The 25,444-nt window shown below is 37.3% G+C and overlaps 1 protein-coding gene across 1 annotated transcript; it reads right to left on the bottom strand.

The window, feature by feature from the left end:
• Window positions 1–817: 817 nt before the first annotated feature.
• LOC129894677 (uncharacterized) lies at window positions 818–11,874 on the bottom strand. The gene is made up of 4 exons (XM_055970342.1): window positions 11,725–11,874; window positions 2,148–2,228; window positions 1,754–1,809; window positions 818–1,486 (listed from the first exon to the last, which is right to left on the bottom strand). The coding sequence occupies exons 1-4, from the start codon at window positions 11,872–11,874 to the stop codon at window positions 991–993; spliced, it is 783 nt and encodes a 260-aa protein (XP_055826317.1). The 3' UTR covers window positions 818–990.
• Between the last annotated feature and the right edge of the window lie 13,570 nt (window positions 11,875–25,444).

Genomic DNA, 25,444 nt, shown 5'->3' with positions numbered 1-25,444 from the left:
ATAATGTATTCATCCTAAATATTATGTGCCTTAAATATGTATTTGTGTATGTATATATGAATCTCTCTCGGTGTGTGTATACACATTATATATGTTTCACTTTTTTCTCTTATTCTCTATCATGTGTATACAATTACTATGAATGAAATATTTTCTAAATAAATGTACTTTTGTGTACGAAGTATCACGTTATAAAAAAAACTTTAAAACGATCGCATCCTAAGAGGTGTAATATAGACATTCTACACTATAAATTTTGAAGTAATTTAGATTCATTTAAAGTATAATTGATAACCTTCAAGAAATTCATTAAAAATTCTACCTCTACTTTAATGATATTTATTTTATATTATTCATAGTAGATGCTTAGTGGTACTCTCTCTTTTTGTATTTTCAAGTGTGTATAATTATATTTTTGTTTGAGATTAATAAAACATTAATTTGAAAAAATTATTTTATCACTTATTTCATTGTTCAAAATTGAATAAATATTAATGTTTAAACAAATTTGGGGCTAATAAATAATTTTTGCCTAATTATTTATAAATGATCAAATATATTATTTTTTTTACTAACATTCATAATTACTATAAGTATTTGACTCGATACTACAAAAAGGTGTTTTAAAAAAAAAATTATATATACCATTTTACGGCAGCCTCTTGCCAAAGCAACAAACAAAATTAGGAGATTATACTAATACCAATTCAAACAAAAAGATATCCATTGAAACAATCCCTAAACATTCAAAATTACTATTTTAACAAAAATAACAGTTTTATCAATATTTTATTATTAACCAGTACAACAGAGGGTCTTCAAGAATTAACTTGAACATTGTCATTAATGTCGAGATATGCTTATATCACCAGAAGTAGAACACTCTAACCATGAAACCAAAATAGTCTATCATATGCTAAAAACGACCTTATCCTAACAAAGATTTTTTAATGATACTCAATACTTAAACATCAACATACAAAATATGTTTTACATTATAGATCTGATTGACCTAGCTTTAATGCTTCCAGGGTCTCCTCTTCTTCTTCTTCCCATTTTCTTCTTCATGATGATCATCCTCGTTTGCAAGTTCAACATAGTCAAATTCTTCATTATCCACTTGGAAAGATGAACATTGTTCAGCATCTTTGGTTGAATTGTTTCCTTCGATACTTGTTGTAGGATGATTAGTCTTCCAGCTTGCACCCCTTTTTTTCCCCATAATGGACCAAAACCTGAATAATAGTAGAATTCACAAGGATCAAAAGAGGAATATGATGATTTTTCAGCATAAGTTGGGTGGCGGCGCGTACTTTTCATCTCCGCCATTACAACCTCGTGTTGCTTCTCTTTTTTCTTATTATCATTATTAGTCTGGTACATTAATAACCCTAGATCCTCCATCTCTATATCCTTGTCTTTGTCTTGCTTAATTTTCTCAACAGCAACAAAAACATCAACATCCACGTCCTTAGTAACATTATTACTGTCGAAGTAGTTAGAACAATTAATCAACTTTGTTTCATATATGTGTGTGTGTGTCAGAGAGAGGAATAAAACTATCGATCTAGAGTCGAGGCAAATTTTTGAATGATCAACAATTGAGATACCTCTCAGTATTATCTATAGAATTTTGCAAAAGTGTTCAGGGACTACAAAATTTCTAATTATTATTTTTGACATATATATATTAAGAAAATAAAATTTTGAAGTTAAAAAAAGAACCAAATTGATTTAACAGTCAAAAATTTACCTCATGACAGTTTCATTAGAATCATTAAAGGTCTCATTAACAACATATCCATCAAACTGCACAGAAAGGAGAACTTGGTTTATAAAAGTATAGGAAAAACTCCATAAAGAAAATCGAATAAAAATACGATAGTGATGGTGGGACTGTGATTCTTTAGTGAACCCTAGTGAGAGTTACAAAGCAAAACCCTAAAACAGAAATTAAAAAAAACAGAAAACACAAAATGAAGGATTGACATTCAAAGAAGAAAATGATTATTCATAGAACCCTAAAACAGAAAGAAAAAAAGAAAACACAAAATGAAGGGTCGACATTCAAAGAAGAAAATGGCTGTTCATAGATTTGAGGAATTCAACAAAGAAAAATAGATTGATTAATTAATTAATGGGTGGACCTGATGAGCAAAAGAAGATGGTGGCGATGGCTGAAAATGTGATGGGTCTTCATTGGGGAAAGTAATGACATCCCATGGAGACTGATTGAGTTGGCAAACATGGCTATATATCAAAGGAATAGCCGCATACTTTCTTATTCTCATTCCTCCTCTAAACCTCAACTATTTTGGCCAGATCCAAAAAGACTTCTCTCTCTCACACTCACTCTCTCTCTTTCTCTCTCTATATATATTTGAATATGTTTCATTTTGAGACTTCTAATCAATTATCTGCACTACACAGTAAATTTATAGTTTTATATTAGTGAAACTTAGGGGTGCATGGGTTTACCGAATCCCATTCTTGGAAAAATTAACTATATATATATGTCATGATCTAAAAACATCGGGTCCTGATGGAACCCACTAATCCCACCAATAGATAAGCATATTCTTAGTCAAGAACTGAAGTAACGAGCTTAGGGAGCGGAAGTATAATCAAGGATAAGATACAAGGCAATTAGAAGAGATAACAACGGAGAATCATGTAAACCGGTATATATGAATTTACATAGAATAAGGACAAAAGGGTACAATAGATTTATCCTGTAACCTGGTGTCATCGATACAAAAATACTAAAAGAGATCGAGTACATGACTAGACATATACAAATATACATAATGTCTCGAAATACAAAAAACTAGTAAAAATATATAAAAGAGGATGAGTCAACTCTGGACGCCAACAAGCTTACTCTTGATCTCCGAGTATCAGCTGCACTGCATAAGAATCAATGCGGTCGACTAGAACTCAAATATGCATCAGGAAAAATAGATGTAGAGTGCAGTATGAGTATCAAAATAACTACTACCCAGTAGGCATCATAGGCCAACAAAGCTTAAGATTGCAAAAGCATAGTGAAATGTGGGCAAGTAAATAGTAAGTAAGACAGTATATAGGTACATTCACCATAAAGTAAATCATCAACTACATAAATGGAAAATCTAAAAGGATACCTAAGAATTTGAAACTATTTATACCCTATCTAGACCCCCATAAGCCTATAAGGTTCACACAAAGACCAAGTAGAATAAATAACCCAACCGGGCCCCCATAAGCCCGACGGGTACACACAAGAGATAACACTAATAAATAACTACACTAGGAACAACTATGAAATGCCATTTGAACTCAAATAAGGAATCTGTTGAAATATGACATCGGGGAAGCCATAAAGTAAGTGTAGCTAATCCTGAAATCTTACAGCAAGATAGCAATAATGAAAGTCAGCCTCTCTCTGAATCTTACATCGAAATATCTACACGAACCTAGCATCTTTCAGAATCTTACGTCAGAATAGCTAGTCCCTCCCAAAATCTTAATCACGATAGCCACGACAAAATCTAGCATCACCCGAAATCTTACATAGGGATAGCCACAAACCTAGATTTTCCCAGAATCTTACCTAGGGATAGCTACAACAAGAGACAATCCTTCCCGGAATCTTACATCGAGAATCCAACCACACAAAGAGAACTAGATTATATAGTGCCAGACTAAGCGCCCAGTATGCCACAATTAGCCCGAAATTGAATATAAAAAGTTTTTTTGAATGTGAAAGTCCAACTTGAATAGTCATATCAACCCTAGTTGATCCAAGCCAAGCCTAAGCCACACGAGACACCAAGGCTAAAGTCTAAGGAACATACTAGCGAACCCTAGGCTGAGGCCCTAACTAAGTAGTAACAAGGTGATCCCAACCCATACATAGATTATGAGGGAAATAACATCACACATCAAGGATATGGAATACTATTCTCAAATAAACCTAAAATAACTCTAACAAAGCAATAGGGATATCAATTAGGTTCATACCTAGCTAACCCAACCTAAAAACTAGCAATTCATCATGCTAAAATAATCAACGAGCTAAGTCTAAGATGAGTAACTCGTATCCTAGCTCAAAGCTGAACATGCGCATTTTAAATGCACAAAAATAAGACTTTTTCTTTTTTGAGAAGCCTCTGAACAATGTCACGCTACCAAGTTAGAAATTTAGGCATTAATATAAGCAAAATGATACATATAGTGCAATAAAGAAACGCCATCCCAAAATTGGGTCAATAATAGGCTCGTAGGAATCATGCATGGAATCACTGAATTGCCTCTGCCAATAGGTCCTCACAAGCTCAAGGAACTCATTCCCCAAAGTTTGCCACAATTCGAGCACAAATGAAGCTAAAAGTACCTAATTTAAGCTCAAGATGAAGAAATTAACAAGAATTATAGCTTTTGAAGTGTGAATAACAACTACAACAATGCTCCTAAGCTAAATCCAGCTCAAACACTTCAATTCTCATAGAAATTGCATCATACCCAAGCTCCAACTCTTCTTCATTCTATGGAAAAATAAAGAGATGAGAAAGATATACCTATCGATGATAGCCACTCTAGTAGATAAGAGGTCGCTGGGATGACGTCACTGATGTAGAGGAAGCTCCACAGGAGCGATGGTCAACAGATCAGCAAGCTCCTAAAGCATACCAGACTCTGTAGGAGTTAGACCAGCCATCGTACTAGATGTTTTAACCAAACTCAAACACCTAAACTTCAAAAGCTCCAAAACAAAGAAACTTGTATAAAAACCAAATAAACTATCTGGTGACCATCCTGTCAGTCCCAGCAAGTCATAAAAGACTTAAGGAAGCTATAGAAAATCTCTAAACACCAAAAATAGGGAAAACGGAGGAAATGACCTAGAGGGTCATTACAGAATCCACTACTAATAGACTTTCCTCCTCAAAAGTAAAGAGTCAAGAAGTACCTAAAGGCTCAAATAGGTAGGGATATATACTGCTTGTAAGTCATGCTCGGTCTCCTAGGTATCCTCCTCGACTAGATAAGCCTGATGGGTATGCACAAGAGCTAACATTAACAACGAACTACACCAAGAACAACAATGAAATGCCACTCGGAAGGTAAAACAACCAAAGAAACAAACTAGTTAAAAATACCCAATTCAAGCTCAAGATAGAGAAATTAATAAGACTTAATAGGTTTTGGAGCGTGAATAATGACTCTAACAATGCTAATAAGCTAAACTTAGCTCTAACACTTCAATTCTTAAAGAAACTCTCTCTTACCCAAGCTCAAACTCTTCTTCCTTCAATAGAAAATGAAGAGATAAGAAAGATATAACTACCAGCGATTGATGTTCTAATGGACCAAAGGTTGTTGGGGCGACGTTGGTGGTGAGGAGAAAGCTTCGCATGAGCGATGGTCAACAAGACCAACCAACTTCGATGTAATGGACCATACTTTGTTGGAGTGAGACCAGCTGATGTCATTAGCTTCAGCTGGTGCATCTAGCTCACTATCGAAGCGAGCCTAGCTCCACAGGAGCGACTACATTAGCAGACTTGGGATAAAATCTCAAATCTCAAAGGGACCCTTGAAATTGTTCAAGGTCCGACCAATGCAAATTGAATATGCTATCCAAACAAAAATGGCATCTTGGACTCAACAAAACTGTTGAAATTTCCAAAAGAGGTAATCTTGATAAAAAGTTGCTCACACAACTCAAGTTTTATTTTATCTAAAATCATAAGATAACTCGAAATGATTCTGAAAACCTTGGGACCCAAACCAAAGTTCTATCTAGACTACAATCGACATTCTAGAGCTAATGAAACCATTAGAATTATATTATGAGATTGTCTACCTAAAACTTTTAGCAAAGTCAAACACCTAAAATTCATAAATTCCAAAACTCAGAAACTTGTATAAAAACCAAACGAACTGCCAGGGACCGTCCTGTCAATCTCAAAAATTCATAAATGACTTGGGACTGCTATAGAAAAACTCTAAGCGCCGAAAATATGAAAAAATGGAGAAAATGACCTAAAGGGTCATTACAATATATATATATATATATATATATATATATATATATATATATATATATATATATACATACATACTCCCATTTTATTTTAGTTGACCTTTTTTATTATAAATAAATTATTTTTTTATTTGTTCATTTTAGCAAATCAAGACAAATTTATCATTTTCTTTCAATACTATCTCTATCATTAAATAGCTGCATAAAATATTAATAATCAAATTTAAAATTTGTGTTTACTTATTTTGTATAACAGTTAAAACTATTAATTTTCTTTAACTTCTTTTGTGTGGTCACTTATTTTGTATAAATCCTCTTATAAAAATTTCTATCTATACACTTAATTATTTTTAAAGGTAGAGTAAGTGGGAGAAGGTGGGGGTTTGGCAATGAAGTGTTTTTTGACTCTTGGTTTGTAGATTTCTTAACACAAAGCTCAATCATAAAAATGAGAAGGTTGAATCCTCTTTCCCTGACATTCAATTTTTATATCATCTTTTTCACTATTCCATCTGCTTCACAATTAACAAGACTACAATAACATATTTTAATTATTATTAAAAATATACATTTTGTAGAGTTTATTGTTATAGCATAAAAGTTGTCATTATAAGATATGTCTGGCAGCTTAGTCTTGAAATAAATATTTTAGGATGTAGTGTTATTTGTCATTTTTAAATTTTGTGGTTTCAATGCGTACTACTGTACTCAATAAAGTTCAACTTAAATAAAAAATTTATGTATATTTATAATGGAATACTACGAGTGTTTTACGACAATGTTAGAGCTGCGAAGTCAAAAAGATTTTAACTATATGATGAGTGAAGGTCTTTGTGGATCAGGGGCAGAGCTACGTGGAGTGAGGGTTCATTTGAAACCCCTCAATCAAAACATTTATGTTGTATATAGAAAGTTAAATTTAAATATTATGGATATATATCTTTCAATGAATCCCCTTAGAACAATTAAAAGGAGCGGCTCATTGATCAAAGGAGTTCAATTAATAGCTTATGTTGTGAGTTCGATTCTTGCTCAAACCTTTTTTTTTAACCTTTTACAAGTTTTTTACTTCGTTTTTTATTTAATGTGCATTTGGTCTTTGGATATGTTGTTGACTTGGGCCTTTCTCATTCTGAAATGAGCAATTGAGGCTGAGTAGACCAAAAATAGCATATTTAACCCATTTGTATATATTTGTTATTTAATTCATAATTTTTTATTTTTTATTTTTCTCAAATTTAAATATTGTGTTTAAAATATTTTGTATATATTTTTTTATGTAGTTGGAATGAAAAATATTCCAATTCTCTCTTTTAATGCTCACAAGTATAGTTTAAAGTCTTAGCTAGATTTATATAATTTCTAAATGATTTTCAATTAGCACACTTTTCAACCAAAAGAAAAGAAACAACACACTATGCATATCTCGTTTTATAAACTTTTATATATTATTTATTGAGTTACATAGTGCGTTTTCAACTATTTTTTATATCATTCTACATATTAATATATTGATGTAGTTCAATATCTCTATTATTATTGAGTACTAAAAATATATTATTCTTAAAAAAGTGTAAGTATTGAATTATTAATATCATCGTATTTTTTATTTTTTTTTATCAATTTCAAAAAAAAAATATTATGATATTAATAATTCAATACTTACGCTTTTTAAGAACTATTTTTTGGGATAATTTGAAAGAAAAAATAGAAAATTTAAAATAAAATAGGACACTGTAAAGTGAAAGTAAAAAAACATATTTTTTAAAAAGGCTTGTTGGTGTAACAAAAAAATAGAAAAAAATATTAATAGGACAAATAAGACGGATTAAAATTTAGCAGACATCTACTCTGATTTTCATTTGCTTATTTCCTTATATATTGTATCCCTAAATTGAAATTTTGCATCCATTACGATTGTGGACGATGAAGCACATATGTGGAAGTTCACATTAATTTATACAGATCTATGTATTCTCTTAAATCCCCACATGTCATCATGATACTAGAGTTCTCCCTTTCATTCCTTTCTATTTTTCTTCATTTCTTCTTTGTGGAATGTGTGCATGCAATGATTTTTGTTTACACGTTTTTGAGGTTTAAATAGTTAAGTTGATAAAAAAAATGGTTATTTTTACTAACTGAAGCTACGGGTCTTGGAACGAAATTTCATCAGTTTCATCAGCTCCGCAATGTAGAAATTGGTCTAGGAGTGTTTTCATTTTTGAATTTGAAGTTGTATCGTGAAATCGAGGTCCCAAGTTGGAAGTTTGGATTTAAATGAGCTAAGTTTGACTTTGGTCAACAATTCGAGTTTATAGACTCGGATTGGATTTCGAATGGTTCTGTTGGTTTTGTGAGGTGATTTTAGGCCAAAGAGAGGCTTCGTTATATTTTTTGAGGTTCCAAGCTCGTTTTGGCCTTTTTGAGTTTTGAAGTTAGTTTAGTTGTGACTTATCGAGTTCTGGGTCAAGAAGACCTTGAATTTCAATTTCGATGATTCTATTGAATCCGGAATGTTGAATTTAGTGGGAGTGCATATATTGTTTGTGGGTACGGAATTCTGAACGAATCTCGAGGGATATTTCGGAGACTTTGAGACGTAGTTAAAAGTTGGACATGTCTATGTTTTGGTGCCTTCGCGATCACGATAGGCTGGTGTTTTCGCGACACTATGCTTTAGCGAAGGCCATCGATTTAGTCACGATCCAACCCCATGGGCCATGATCGGGTGTCCTAGCTGGACACTCGCGTATACACCTATAAACTGTAAGTAAGTCTGTCGTATGATCACATATATATTAGCCCAACCCGTCTCTTGAGAGGCTACAACTTATTATTCAGACAGCATAACACATAAGCCGACAAGGCTATCATAGCATGTGGGGTTGTCCCATTATATACATACATGCGAGCCGACAAGGCTTCCAAGACAAAGGGAACATCCCAAAAATACCTCATACAAACACGATTAAGCACACATATATACACAACCCACTCCCATGTCTACAGACCTCTAAGAGTAGTGACGATAACATATGGCAGGACAAGGCCCCCGCCGTACCTTTGAATAAACGAAAGTAAATATATACACCAAGGGTCAGTACCAAAAACTAGGCTTTGATATGATGGAGCTTCTTCCAAATTGGCTAAGCAGAATCCTAAGTTGGCGGACTCCCAAAACCTGTGTCTGCACCTGCAGGCATGACACGCAGCCCCTCCAGAAAGAGGGGGTCAGTACGACATATGTATTGAGTATGTAAGCATACAACATTATAGAGAAGTTACAGTTAAAACAGGGATGCAAGGGGCAAGTATAACATTTAGCCATTCACCGAACCTGTATCTATAAAAAAAAGACATACATACTATCATTACTATCATCACTGTCATCATGAGCACCTGTGTATTATTAGTGTTGTGGGACATACAACCCAATCCATGTATATAACAAATACACACCGAGGAACGACGGCCCAATCCACATATCGTATGATAATGCTGAGGAACGACGACCCAACCCGTATCTCATATATTAGTGCCGAGGAACGACGGCCCGATCTATATACATACATATATTAAATAATAGTACCGAGGAACGATGGCCCGATCCATATATCATACGATTGTATACACATATATTATAGCCGGCCTGGAACTCGGTGCAAGATGTATTACAGTATGCATGATCAAGGCAGCGCATAAACATATGTAACTAAATTACCATTCGAGGCCCAACCGAGTAATCAAGCGAACCATCACTTGAAGATTAGGGTAGTAGTCATTTTAAGTACCCTCTAACAGTCAGTAAAAATCATACCGAGCAAATTCTCATGCATCAGAAGCATGTGTCAAGGCGATCCCATATAGTTTATGTAATTAGAGACTTCTATTCTTATAGGGCCTTTAACATTCACGAGTAGTACGAGTCATGAGTTATATACAGAACTTAGGAATGGGATGACCTCCAAGCTCATATCATACATAACTTAACTTGAAGACACGCCAAAAGAAAGGAAAAGATAAGCTTTACATATCATTTATCGAGTAATCGTAACCACTCTTCCCGCGTAGCCTCCTGAACTTATTTAACATGAAGGTAATACTAACATTAATAACCTTCAACCTTCCAGCTTCTCAAACTATAACCAAGTATCCATAGGAATCATTTCCTTAGGCCTTTCTCAAGTAGTTTATTACTTGGTTAAGAAGTTAATGGAAATCGAGCAGCATTTTCCCTATAACTTGCCCTATCCGAACTTCCAACTACATACTCAATTACTACAGCTAACCAAAAACAACCTTCAGAAGCTCATATATAAGTAAACCACTTCAACATTACGTAGAACAAACTCCAAACAACTCGCTTAAAACTACGATACCAAAATAAGGTTTTTAATCGTTAATTCGTAAAATCTTTAACCATGCGGAATGGAGGGTTAGGTAGCTACAACCAGCAGCACCCACTCCTCTTTTGACCCACGTTCCAGACCTGCAACATGCCATAAAAACCATCTCCAAAGACAACGCCACAATCACAACAACACTATACAACCTTAACAACTTTAATTCGGCTAGAACGACTTCAATTTAGTTTGTTTCTAACGCCAAACATTCTTATACATTTTTCCTACTTTCAACTTCATTTAACACCTTTAATACACCCCATACATTTTTCCTACTTTCAAAAACTAGCCTCGGAAGTTCCTTAATGCGACTGAAAATTAGCGGACTATTTGTTACCTTTACTTGATGCCCCAAACCAATAATTTATATTATTAAACACCACTATATCATTGTAGGATACCTTAAATAATTCATTCACGAAATGAAATCGGGACTTACCCTTTTGTTTTGCTCAACCTGTAGCTCCCTCTTCTCTTTCCCTTAGGTTTCTCTCAACTCTCTCTTATTTTCTAAGTTAAAATCTGAAGTTAAATGAAGATAAGTCTTCAAATGACATGTATATATTATTCCTTAGGAGGTGACACATGTCATCCCTTAAGGGTGACACATGTCAAGCCCTTATTGGGCCACCTCAACCATGTAACCTCTCCTAGGCTTCCACGTGTACTCTAAGTAGGTGCATCACCTACTTGCTTCCAAGTAGGTGCTACACCTCATTTTGCCTCTTCCGTGGGTTCGTAACCTCATCTCACTTTAAGAGCTTATATATTCCTCACTATTTAAGCTCGACATATACTCAAGTAACTTAAGTACGTAGGACATCCAAGTTGACAACTTACGCAAGTAGATTGCGTACCACGACTCATTATTTATCCCCCCAACTCCTTCCAAGTCCCTCTAGACCTATTTATAATATTCCCTCTTATGGGACATCACATTCTCCCTTCCTTGGAGTTATTTGGTAAGGTTGTAGATAATTTGGGTCACAGGACATCTTTTAAGAAGTTTAAGAAGTGTTTCATAGTACAAAAATATGGGGCATAACATCCTTCCTCCCTTTAGCACATTCGTCCTCAAATGTTAAGCAAAACCCTCTTCAAGGTCTTAGACAAATTACAAAGAACTTTTATTTACTGCAACCATAAATGATTTTTTTCTAAGAAATCAATATAATAGTTTCAGGGGTTAATATTACCTTTTGACATCGGGAACAAGTACGGATATTTATTCTTCATCTCCTCCTCAGCTTCCCAAGTCATCTCTTCTCTATTTTTATTTTTCCACAGCACCTTGATAGAGGCGACGTCTTTGGTGTGCAATCTCTTGACTTGGCGATCCAGTACGGCCATAGGGAGTTCCTCATATGAGAGTTCCTCAGTCACCTGGATATCATCCACAGGGAATATTCTGGAAGGATCACCGGCACATTTGTGAAGCATAGATATGTGAAAGCCCGGGTGTACCGCTTCCAGATCCGACGGTAGGTCCAACTCATAGGCAACCTTGCCTATTCTTCGGATGATCCGATAAAGACCAATATATCTTGGGCTAAGTTCCCCTTCTTGCCGAACCTTAACACTCCTTTTATGGGTGACACCTTCAAGAACACCCAATTATCCACCTAAAACTCTAAAGGTTGATGTCGATTATCTGCATATGCCTTTTGTCGACTTTGAGCTATTAACAATCTTTCCTGAATAAGCTTTACTTTATCCACTACTTGCTGAACCATATCCGAGCCTATTAGTCATGTCTTTCCAATATGAAACCATCCAATTAGTGACCTATACTTCCTTCCATACAAAGTTTCGTACGGCACCATTTGAATGCTAGAGTGATAGTTGTTATTGTAGGCAAACTCGATAAGTGGTAGATGATCATCCCAGCTGCCTCTAAATTCAATAATACAAGCTCGCAACATGTCTTCTAACATTTGAATGGTATGTTCAGCCTGCCGGTCTATCTGAGGGTGGAATGTTGTACTAAGATTTACCTGCATCCCCAATCCCTCTTGAAATGATCTCCAAAAGTTAGCAGTGAATTGAGCTCCCCTATCTGATATAATCAATGTGGGGACTCCATGAAGTTTTCCCACATCCTTGATGTATAACGTCGCATAATCCTCAGCTTAGTATGTAGTCCCAACTGGGAGGAAGTGGGCTGATTTCGTCACTCTATCCACAATAACCCATATGGAATCATATTTCCGTAGAGTGCGAGGTAAGCCTGTAATAAAATCTATATTGATTGCTTCCCACTTCCAAGTCAGGATTCCATCTCCTGTAATAGTATGTAGTCCCAACTGGGAGGAAGTGGGCTGATTTCGTCACTCTATCCACAATAACCCATATGGAATCATATTTCCGTAGAGTGCGAGGTAAGCCTGTAATAAAATCTATATTGATTGCTTCCCACTTCCAAGTCAGGATTCCATCTCCTGTAATAGCCCGCTAGTCTTCTGATGTTCAATCTTAATCTATTGACAATTTGGGCACTGGGGTACGAATTTGGCAATATCATTTTCCATTCCATCCCACCAATACAGACATTTAAGGTCAGGATACATTTTGGTCGACCCTGGATGAATAGAGTAGTGGGCATGGTGTGCCTCCCCCATCACCTATTATCGTAGCCCCACAATTTCAGGTACACAGATTCAGCCTCTATATCTTAGTACCCTGCTAGGCGTGATCTTGAATGGAGTCTTTTCTTTGTGAAGAGTTGCATCTCTATATTGTACCAGGATAGGGTCTTTGTACTGGAAGCGCTTTACCTCCTCTATTATAGAGTGGATTCAGCAAAGCAAAACTCCACCATTCTCCAATGCGGCCAACCGGACTCCAAGGCTAGCTAATTGGCAAATTTCGCGGACTATCTCATTCCGCTCTGGTTGTACATTTGCCAAAATACCCATTGATTTACGACTAAGTGCATCAGCTACCACATTTTCTTTCCCTGGGTGGTATAGAATATCGACATCATAATCTTTCAGCAATTCTAGCCACCTCATTTACCGTAAATTTAGCTTTTTCTGCTTAAAAATGTATTGGAGGCTCTTATGATTTGTATAAATATCAACATGTACGCCTTATAAGTAGTGCCTCCATATTTTCAATGCATGAATTACTGATGCTAGCTCCAATTCATGGGTTGGATAGTTCTTCTCGTGTTTCCTGAGCTGTCGGGAGGCATAGGCTATGACTCTACCATACTGCATTAGCACACAACCTAGCCTAATACCGGAGGTATCGCAATAAATAACGTAGCCATCCGATCCTTCAGGAAGAGTTAGGACTGGGTTCATAGTCAACTTGTCCTTTAATAACTGGAAGCTCCGTTCGTATGTATCGATCCAGTGGAACTTGGCCGCATTTTGAGTTAGCCTAGTTAAAGGTGCGGAAATCAAAGTGAATTTTTCCATGAACCTTCTGTAATATCCTGCTAACCCCAGAAAACTACGTACTTTTGTGTGAGTCGTCAGCCTAGGCCACGCCCTTACAGCCTTAATTTTCTGCGTATCAACCCAAACGCCATCCGCCTTGATAACATGCCCCAAGAATGATACCGAGGTCAACCAGAATTCACACTTAGAGAATTTTGCGTACAATTTTTGGTGTTAAAGCACCCTAAGTACCGTCTACAAATGATCTATGTGTTTCTCTTCCGATCGTGAATAGAACAGGATGTTATCAATAAACACGATCACAAACAAGTCTAGAAATAGCTTGAACACCCGGTTCATCAAGTCCATAAACACTGTTGGGGCATTGGTCAATCCAAATGACATTACCCTAAACTTGTAATGCCCGTATTGGGTTTTGAATGCAGTTTTATGAATATCTGCTTCTCTTACCCATACCTGATATTAGCTTGACCACAGGTCTATCTTTGAAAAACACTTAGCACCCTGCAACTGGTCAAACAAATTATCAATCCTGGGGAGAGGGTATTTTTTCTTTATTATTGCCTTATTCATCTGCCTATAGTCAATACACATTCACAGCGACCCATCCTTCTTTTTCACAAATAATATCGGTGCTCCCCAACGTGATATACTAGGCCTAATGAAGCCTTTTTCTAACAAGTCCCTTAATTGCTCTTTTAATTTCTTCAATTCTGCAGGTGTCATTCTCTAAGGAGGGATAAATATAGGTTGAGTATCTGATAACACATCTACAGTGAACTCGATCTCCCATTCGGGAGGAAGACCTGGGAGTTCATCTAGGAATACATCTCAATACTCATTGACCATTGGTATTGACTGAAGAGTCGGTACCTTTGCTTCCAGGTTATGCACCTGCACCAAATGATAAATATACCCCTTTCGAACCATTTTCCTTTCCTTTAGGTATGAAATAAACTTACCCCTCGGTAATGCCGTATTCCCCAACCAGTCAATAGTTGGCTCGTCTGGGCACTGGAATCAAACTACTTTGTTTCTATAATCAACATTGACATAAGAAGAAGCTAACCAATTCATACCCATAATAACATCAAACTCCACCATATCTAACTTTAGTAAATCAGCCAAGGTATGATGACTACCTACACCCACCAAGCAATTTCTATATACTTGCTTTACTATAATAGAGTCTCTTATTGGGGTAGCCACCTCGAATGGATCTATTGACTCAGGTTTTATTCTGACTCGACTCGCAATAAAAGGAGATATGTATGATAAAGTGGAACCTAGATCTATTAATGCATATACATCTCGAGAATAGATTGATAATATACCTGTAACCACATCTGGCGATGCCTCCTAGTCCTGTCTACTAGCCAAGGCATAAATATGATTTGTAGGGCCGCTAGAACTGGAAGCTCCACCACGGCCTCCTGGTACCTAAATACCCTGCCCCACAGGGCGCATAACCACCGAAGATGAAGAACCAGCAACTGACCCAGTAGGCTGGGCTACACCACCTCGGTTACCCTTAAGTAGGCAATCTCTTATAAAATGGCCTTGACGGCCAATACTGAAACAAGCAACCAGAACAACATGGCATTCCACGAAATGAGACCTACCACAACGAGAGCACCGAGGCAAATGTGGTCTCGACTGATGCAAATCCCTATTCATTTGTGAGCCTGAAATCCTAGAGCTCTGACCCGCTCCTGAATACCCTATGCTATCAAACCTCCTACTTGTGAATTATGAGGGTGCACTCTGGGCTGGCTGGGAAGGGTATCTACCATAATATTGAGGCTTCCCACCTCGAAAACCACCATAATAACCAGCTGATTAAGTCCTGTTATGCTGGCCTTTGTCAAAATCTCTCTCAGGCTGACATCCTCTATGTCAATCCTCAACTCCTTGTACATACGCTTGTACCCAAGCAATATCCATGCCTTGCTGAGAATCTATGGCCATACAGTTATCAACCAAGTGACGATCTAGTCCCATCACATAATGATGCATCCTATCAAGCATATCGGCCATAATAGTTGGCGCATGTCTCGCTAACGAGTCAAACTCAAGGCTATAGTCTTTAATGCTCCTACCATTTTTCCTCAGCTGCAAGAATTTATCAACTCTATCTTGTTTAATTTCTAGAGGTAGAAAATGGCCAAAAAAGGCTTCCACGAGCTCATCCCAAATTGCTGGAGGAGCACCCTCACCCCTCGATAATTCCCAAGACTCATACCAGTTAATGGCTATATCACGCAGCTGATATGAAGCCAGCTCAATAGACTCAGCCTCAAAAGCCCTAATTACTCTTAATATGCACTGCATCTGTCGAATAAACTCCTGTGGGTCATCTACAGGCCTCGACCCATAGAACTCTAGGGGGTTAAAAGTCAAGAAGTCACAAACCCTCAAACTATTGTGTCTATCAACATCATCCACTCCTAACCCATGTCTTCGAGTTTGCCCTGGCAGTATCCTAGTCAGTAAATGTACTGTATCCCTCATGGTCCTATCTTCTAGCCCTAGCTGTGGAGCTGGAGGCTCAAGCATTGGAGCTTTAATATCTACAGTTGCTGCTGTTCTAGGATCCTCTGGAGGTGGTAGCGTAGTAGAGCTTGCCGATTGCAGCGCAATCCCTGGCATAGACTGGGCATGAGCCCTAGTAACTCTCTGGGTCTGACTAATTTCTCCCGCTGTTGACTTGCCCTTCTGGGCAGTGGTTGCTTTCCTTGAGGTATTGATGTAAACATGATGAATCATTAGGGAGAAATTATCTTAATATTGCAGCTCTATCGCACGATGTAAGATAAGAAGGAAAGACAACATCCTAAATGCCCTATAGCCTCCTATTTATAGGTGTGGTGCATAACACACCGATAAACAAGACTCTACTAGACATGGTCTGTAGACACTCTGAGGACGAACTTCTTTGATACCACTTTTGTCATGAACTAACCCCATGGTTCGTAATCGGTTGCCCAATCTGGACACTCATGTATACATCTGTAAATTGTAAGTAAGCCTATCGTATGATCACGTATTAGCCCAATCCGTCTCCTGAGAGGCTACAACTTATTATTCAGGCAGCATAACACATAAGCCGATAAGGCTATCATAGCATGTGGGGTAGTCCCATTATATACATATATACGATCCGACAAGACTGCCATGACAGAGGGAACATCCCAAACATACCTTATACAAACACGATTAAGCACACATATATACATAGCCCACTCCCATGTCTACAGACCTCTAAGAGTAGTGACGATAACATATGACGGGACAAGGCCCCTGTCGTACCTTTGAATAAACGAAAGTAAATATATACACCAAAGGTCAGTACCAAAAAATAGGCTCCGATATGATGGAGCTTCTTCCAAATTAGCTGAGCGGAATTCTAAGCTGGCGGACTTCCAAAACCTGTGTCTGCACCTGCGAGTATGACACGCATCCCCCCAAAGAGATGGGGTCAGTACGATATATGTACTGAGTCTGTAAGAATACAAAATTATAAAGAAGTTACAGTTAAAACAAGGATGCAAGGGGAAAGTATAACATTTAGCCATTCACTGTACTTGCATTTATAAAATAAATACATACATACTATCATCACTGTCATCATAAGCACCTGTGTATTATTAGCACTATGGGATGTACAGCCCGATCCATATGTATAGAAAATACACACCGAGGAATAATGGCCCGATCCATATATCATATGATAATACCAAGGAATGATGGCCCAATCTATATACATACATATCATATAATAGTGCCGAGGAACGATGGCCCGATCCACATATCATATGATTGTATACACATATATTATAGCTGGCCCGGGACTCGGTGCAAGATGTATTATAGTATGCGTGAGCAAGGCAGTGTATAATCATATGTAACTAAATTACCATCTGAGGCCCAACCGAGTAATCAAGCGTACCATCACTTGAGATTAGGGTAGTAGTCATTTTAAGTACCCTCTAACGGTCAGTAAAAATCATATCGAGTGAAGTCTCAGGCACCAGAAATATGTGTCAAGGCGATGCCATATAGTTTATGTAATTAGAGACTTTTACTCTTATAGGGCCTTTAACATTCAAGAGTATTACGAGTCATGAGTTATATATAGAACTTAGGAATGGGATGACCTCCAAGCTCATATCATACATAACTTAACTTGAAGACATGCCAAAAGAAACGAAGAGATAAGCTTTACATACCTTTTATCAAGTAATCGTAACCATTCTTGCCGCGTCGCCTCCTGAACCTATTTAACACGAAGGTAATACTAACATTAATAACCTTCAACCTTCTAACTTCTCAAACTATAACCAAGTATCCATAGGAATCATTTCCTTAGGCCTTTCTCAAGTAGTTTATTACTTGGTTAAGAAGTTAATGAAAATCGGGCAGCATTTCCCCTATAACTTGCCCTATCCGAACTTCCAACTACATACTCAGTTACTAAATCCAACCAACAACAACATTCAGCATCTCATATATAAGCAAACCACTTCAACATTACACAGCACGAACTCCAAACAACTCGCTTAAAACTACGTTACCAAAATAAGGTTTTCAATCGTTAATTCATAAAATCTTTAACCATGCGGAACGGAGGGTTAGGTGACTTCAACCAGCAGTACCCACTCCTATTTTGAACCATGTTCCATCCCTGCAACATGCCATTAAAACATCTCCAAATACAGCGCCTCAATCACAACAACACTATACAACCTTAACAACTTTAATAGGCTAGAACGACTTCAATTTAGCTTGTTTCTAACGCCAAGCATACTTATATATTTTTCCTAATTTTAAATTCATTTAACACCTTTAATACACCCCATATCAATATGATTAAATCCACCTTGAAAGGGAAGAACTTACATTTTTCAAAACTTGCAAAAACTAGCGTCGGAAGTTCCTTAATGCGACTGAAAATTAGCGGTGTGTTTGTTACCTTTCCTTTCTGCCCCAAACCAATAATTTACATTATTAAACACCTCTATATCACCGTAGGATACCTTCAATAATTAATTCATGAAATGAAATCGGGACTTACCCTTTTGTTTTGCTCAACCAGTGGATCCCTCTTCTCTTTCCCTTAGGTTTCTCTCAACTCTCTCTTATTTTCTAAGTTAAAATCTGAAGTTAAATGAAGATAAGTCTTCAAATGACATGTATATATTATTCCTTAGGAGGTGACACATGTCATCCCCTAAGGGTGATATGTGTCAAGCTCTCATTGGGCCACCTCAACCATGCAACCTCTCCTAGGCTGCCACATGTACTCCAAGTAGGTGCATCACCTACTTAGTCCAAGTAGGTGCATCACCTTCTTTCTTCCAAGTAGGTGCTACGCCTCCTTTCGCCTCTTCCATGGGTTCGTAACCTCATCTCACTTTAAGAGCTTATGTATTCCTCACTGTTTAAGCTCGATTTGTACTCAAGTAATTTAAGTACATAGGACATACAAGTTGATAAATTACGCAAGTAGATTGTGCACCACGACTCATTATTTGTCCCCCCAACTCCTTCCAAGTCTCTCTAGACCTATTTCTAATCTTTCCTCTTATGGGGCATCACATTCTCCCTTCCTTGGAGTTATTTGGTAAGGTTATAGCTAATCTGGGTCACAAGACATCTTTTAAGTAGTTTAAGAAGTGTTTCACAGTACAAAAGTATGGGGCATAACATATTTCGCGAAGGGGAGGCATTATGCGGGGGTCTCTTTCGTGATCTGATGTCGCTTTCGCAACTTTAACGATAGCGACACCTAAGTGTCCTTATTTGGTATTTTGGGTCATTCTTTCATATTTGAATTATAGAGGTGAATTTTGAAGGTGATTTTTGAGGAACTTCTATTGGTAGGTAATTTTTTAACCTAAAACTTGTAATTCCCATTAGTTATTTTGTAATTTCAACTTCAAATTCAGGGTTTTGAACTTAAAATTTGGGGGTTTCTTCTTGAAACTTTAAATGGTCATTTCTAACTCGATTTGTTTTTTATTTTTATGGATATTTTATCCATGAGTTCGTTATTAATAGCAGAATGTAATTTTATAAGAAATTTTCAAACTCAACCCTTTCAAAAGTTTATCAACTTTTGGACCATTTTCCTCCTGATTCCAAAACCTATCAATTAGGTGTCATTGGACTCCTTATGATGCGTATATTTCATTCTTGATACTGAGTTGTTATTTTGGGCATTGAATTCAAGGTTATTCATCCGGTAGAGCATTGAGGTAGGTTTGGATATCTTTCTTGGGGTTGAGTTGGGGTAATTAGTTAATTATATATTATAGACTTTGGGATGGGGTTGTAGTGGAATTTAGAACTGTTAATTTACTTTGAGATGCCCATGTAGGGGCTTAATTATATTGCAATGCCCGTGTGGGAGCTTATTTGTGTTGTATATCCTGTGTGGGGGCCTTATTTGCCATCTTATCTACTTTGAGAATATGTGATTCATAATTTGCCTGTGAGAGAGGTGTGAGGAGACTATTTGACTTATAGTGCCCATATGAGGGGTTAAGTTAGGGGTTTTGAGCACACCTGAGTATTGAAACATTTTTGAAAAAAGGGTGAACATTTAATTAGAGGTATTTCCTTTCCATTACTATATATTAATGGTAAATATAATGTTTAGGTTAAGTTTTGAGAACTTTAAACCTTGTATTACATATTGAGTTGAATACTGCCTCCATGCCTTGTATGTTGTGAATGCATTCATCCTCATCTATCATATCATTGATCATTGGGAAGTTAAGAACTGTCAAAAATTCTTTGAGAAAGAAAATATGACACATTCTTATATCCTTGACCACGAGTTAGGTGGAAAGTGGATGAAATATTAGTATCATAAGTCCTTGGCAATGAGTTGGGTGGTGAGGTAGTTGATACATTAATATTGTGATGAGGTATATGGTCTGCGAGACCACCATGGATCCTACTTAATAGCTCAGCTCGGCAGGTATATATGATAGGTTGTGGGAAAACCTTGATTCCATCATACCATCATATCATTACATCACCATATTTCATTGTATTACATTAATATCTGTGATGACTGACCTATTTGATTAACTGTGATAATGAACTGTAATTATGTATTTACTTTAATTGCACCGTTCTATATTAAGTTAGTGGCAGATAGTCAGAATGGGATTTTTTTTGTATGCAAATGGAAGTGTTTCTTAGTTTATTTCATAGGTTTGATTTATTTCTTATACTTAGTCGGTTAAACCTGCTGAGTACATGTGGATTGTACTCACCCCTACTTCTATGTCCCTTTTAATGTAAATTCTATCCAGGGTATCCAGCGCGGCAATTGAGTTCTAGTGGATATACCATCATCGGATCAGTGATAAGATCTTGGGATCTAGATCGCCGCTAGTTTCGTCTTAAAATTCCATTCTTTATTTTAGTTTAGAGACTTATATTCTATATTTAGAATCAAACTTGTACTAGATGCCCTTAAACTTATGACACTAGATTTTTGGACTCTTTTTATTGCATTTATTTGTGGCCTGACTTCTATTTGGGAGTCTTGTATAGTTTACTTTTAGTCTTACACAACGGTATGGGGTTTAGCATTTGTGACATCATGACCTCAATTTTTGGATCATGATAAATTGGTATCAGAGTTCTAGGTTCACTGATCTCATAAGTTAAAGAGTAGGGTATCTAGTAGAGTCTTATAGATTGGTATATAGATGGTGAGGACTAGAGTCAGAGTCATCGAGGGTGTGGTTGCACCATCTGCCTGAGCCCCAGTTCGCGAATAAGGAAGGAGACATGGAGAAGTCATAGGATGAGGCCAAAAGAGGAGAGCTACACCTTCTTGTGATCAAGATAGAGAGTCATCACCTATGCCCATGTTTGAGCACAAGAATGATTATAAGCAACAAAGTGAGGAGCAAAGGCCAGCCCAGCCTCTTGCGGTTCCTGATAGTGCTCTTATGCTTTAGGAGTTATTGATGAGACTTTTGTCTAGATTAGATGGTGCTCCGAGTCCCGACGTACTTCAGTCTCTCTTATCATAGTTGGTGCTACACTGGCAGCTCAAGGTCCTAGTATTGGGTTTCAAACTCCAAGTTCTTCTTTGATGCCTATTATTGTACCTTCAAGATTTATAGCTCCGCTAGTTTTTGCTAGTGCTTCTATGTCAGTAGCTGAGCAGAAAAACTTTGAGATATTTGTTAGATTGGCACCTCCCAGATTTAATGGTTTGGATAGAGAGAAGGCCTATGACTTTCTGACTGAGTGTCATGATAGGTTGTTCAACCGGGGTATTCTAGAGGCACATGGAGTAGCTTACACTTTATATCAGTTTACAAGGTAGAAAAGGAGTGGTGGAGATCAGCTATTACTCATATCTTGTTGGTTCCCCTATAATGACTTGGGAGTAGTTTTTAGAGGTGTTTCTTGAGTGGTTTGTACCCTATACCCTTCATGACCAGCACAGAGATAAGTTTGACAAAATAGATCAGAGCGCCTTATCCATATTTGAGTACGAGGTTCGGTTCTATGAGTTTTCTTATTATGCCATATCGAGTATTTCCACTGAGTTTGAGCAGATTTTCAAGGTGGTGAAGGGATTCATTGGTTATCTTCAGGAGGCTATAACCTCTATTGTGCTATTTGGTGCTACCTTCTAGAGTATTATTGACCATTCCATAATTATAGAGAGCATTTGATATGCTAGACAGGGCAGGGCCAAGAGATTCCATTGATAGGGTCAGTTTGGTGGTCATTCCTCTAGAGGCAATGAGTATTCGGGTTTTAACACCCATTGTTATTAGGGCAGATCAGTTCAGGCAGCCATTTAGGGCATAAATGGTATAAGTGGAGCCAGATCTGGTCAGACTAGTTATGGTAGTTCTTCAGGCCCTTGTGGATGTATCGGCACTTCTTGTTATCCTCCACAGGGTTCAGGACCTCAAGGCTACTTTGTGTATGATAAGTTTGGGCATAAGGTCCAAGATTTCCCCAGATATGCTTCTTCTACTGGACTGCTCGGGACATCGGCTATTCATTCTACTCCTACTCCAGCCATACAAGGTACTTCATTGGGCATTAGAGGTAGAACCAAGGGTGCCAAGGGTGGAGATAGAGGTGGCACTCATGGTGGTTCACAGGCTAGAGATGACCATCAGCTATGCTATGCTATGCTATGCTATACCAGGTAGATTTGGGGTGGAGGCCTCTAATGCAATTATTACTAGTATTGTTCCATTTTGCCAACATTCTTCTTCAGCATTATTTGATCTAGGGTCTATCTATTCTTATGTGTCGACATATTTCCATATAGGTAGTGATTATGTGTGTGAGCCTCTTACTATTCCTACTAATATTTCTACCTGATAAGTGAGTCCTTAGTGGTGGATCGGGTATATTGGGGGTCTTTGGTGATGTTTTTGAGTAGAGAGACTCGTGAAGACTTGAATTTATTATACATGCTTGATTTTGATGTAATATTTGGTATGGACTAGCTATCTCCTTATCATGCTATACTAGATTGTTATACAAAGATCGTGACCTTAGCTTGTCATAGTTTTCGTATCTTGGTGCGGAAGGGTAATCCAAGTCCGTATCCTAAGAGGGTGATATCTTATATTCTTGCTCATCGTTTGATGGATAAAGATTATTTGTCTTAATGGAATCATGTACGTGATCTCACTAAGTAATTATCTCCTTTAGAGACTACGAGGGTGGTGAAAACGTTTATGGATGTGTTTCCTATAAACTTGTTGGGCGTTCCTCTTGATTGTGAGATCAATTTTGTGATTGTTCTGGAGTAGGGAACCAATCCCATCTCTATTTCTCCTTATCGGATGGCTCAACCGGAGTTGAAGGAGTTGAAGGAACAATTGGAAGATTTGTTGAAGAAGGGGTTTATTAGAACTAGTATATCATCGTAGGGTGCACCGGTCTTATTTTTTAAGAAGAAGAATGTTACTATGAGGATGTGTATCAACTATCGATAATTGAACAAAGTCACCATCAAGAATAAGTATCCTCTTTCTCGCATTAATGACTTATTTGACCAGCTACAAGGGCATCAGTATTCTCTAAAATTGATTTGAGATCGAGTTACCATCAGTTGAGATTTTGGAAATCTTATATCATGAATACTATATTCAGGACTCGATATGGGCATTATGAGTTTGTGATTATGTCCTTCGGGTTGACTAATACATCAGTTTCTTTTATAAAGTCGATGAATTAGGTATTTCGGCCTTATTTAGACTCATCTGTGATCGTGTTTATTGATGATATCTTGGTTTATTCCAAGAATAAGGTAGACCATGTTAGTCACTTGAGGACGTTCTTTCAGATATTGAAAGAGGATAAGTTGTATGCAAAATTATCCAAATGTGAGTTTTGGCTCAAGTCCATGGCATTCTTAGGTCATGTGGTGTATAAGAATGGTATTATGGTCGATCCAGCCAAGGTTTTAGCAGTTCGTGATTGGGTTAGGCTGACTTTAGTTACCGAAATTTTAATGGACTGATGAGTGTAAGGCAAGCATTCAAAAGTTCAAGGAGTTATTGACTTCGGTACCTATTCTAGCCTTACTCGTGGAGGGTGTGGCCTTCATTGTATTTTTTGATGCTTTGGGAGTCGACTTGGGTGGTGTATTAATGCAAAAAGGTAGAGTTATAGCTTATGCTTCTTAACAGTTGAAGGTACATGAGAAGAACTATTCTACCCATAACTTAGAGTTGGCGATAGTGGTGTTTGTTCTGAAGTTGTGGAGGCAAGATCTCTATGGTGTGCATTGTGAGGTCTTTACAGACCACCGTAGCCTTAAGTATATCTTTTCTCAACTAAATCTGAACATGAGGTAGCATAGGGATTGGAGCTATTGAAAGATTATGACATCACCATTCTTTACCATTCGGGCAAAGTTAATGTGGTAGCAGATGCCCTGAGTCCCAAATCCTCTAGTATAGGTAGTTTGGCCTTTCTTAAGGTAGAGGAGGGGCCTTTGGCTTTGGAGGTTTAGCCAATGGTTCAACTTGATATTTCTACTCATCATAGTATTTTGGCCTTTATGGAGGCTAGATCTACTTTGATGGACCAGATTCTTACACACTAATTTGAGGATGACAAGTTGAGGGCCATTTAAGACAAAGTGTTAAGAGGTGAAGCTAAATCAACCTCTCTTGATCTGGAGGGAGTTTTGACGATTAATAGTCACATTTGTGTGCCCAAGGTTGGTGATTGGGTATGTATGATATTGGAGGAGGCTCATTTTTCCAAGTATTCTATTCATCTAGGAGCAGCAAAGATTTTTCATGATTTGAAACAACACTATTGGTGGTGTGGCAAGAAGAGGGACATTGTTGATTTTGTGACTACGTGTCCAAATTACAAACAAGTTAAGTACTAGCATCAGAAATCAGGTGGTCCTATGCAAAGGATGCCATTGTCGAGTAGAAGTAAGGGCATATCACCTTGGATTTTATGTCTGAATTACGCATGGTATTGGGTAAGTATGACTCTGTTAGGGTGATTGTGCACCTATTGACCAATCAACCCACTTCCTTCATGTGAAGACTAGCTATAATGCGGAGATAGGATCTACC

This window comes from Solanum dulcamara, chromosome 7 (genome assembly GCF_947179165.1).
Source record: "Solanum dulcamara chromosome 7, daSolDulc1.2, whole genome shotgun sequence".
Classification (NCBI taxonomy): domain Eukaryota; kingdom Viridiplantae; phylum Streptophyta; class Magnoliopsida; order Solanales; family Solanaceae; genus Solanum; species Solanum dulcamara.
Note: the sequence above shows the minus strand (reverse complement) of the source record. Positions and strands in the feature narration are given on the sequence as shown.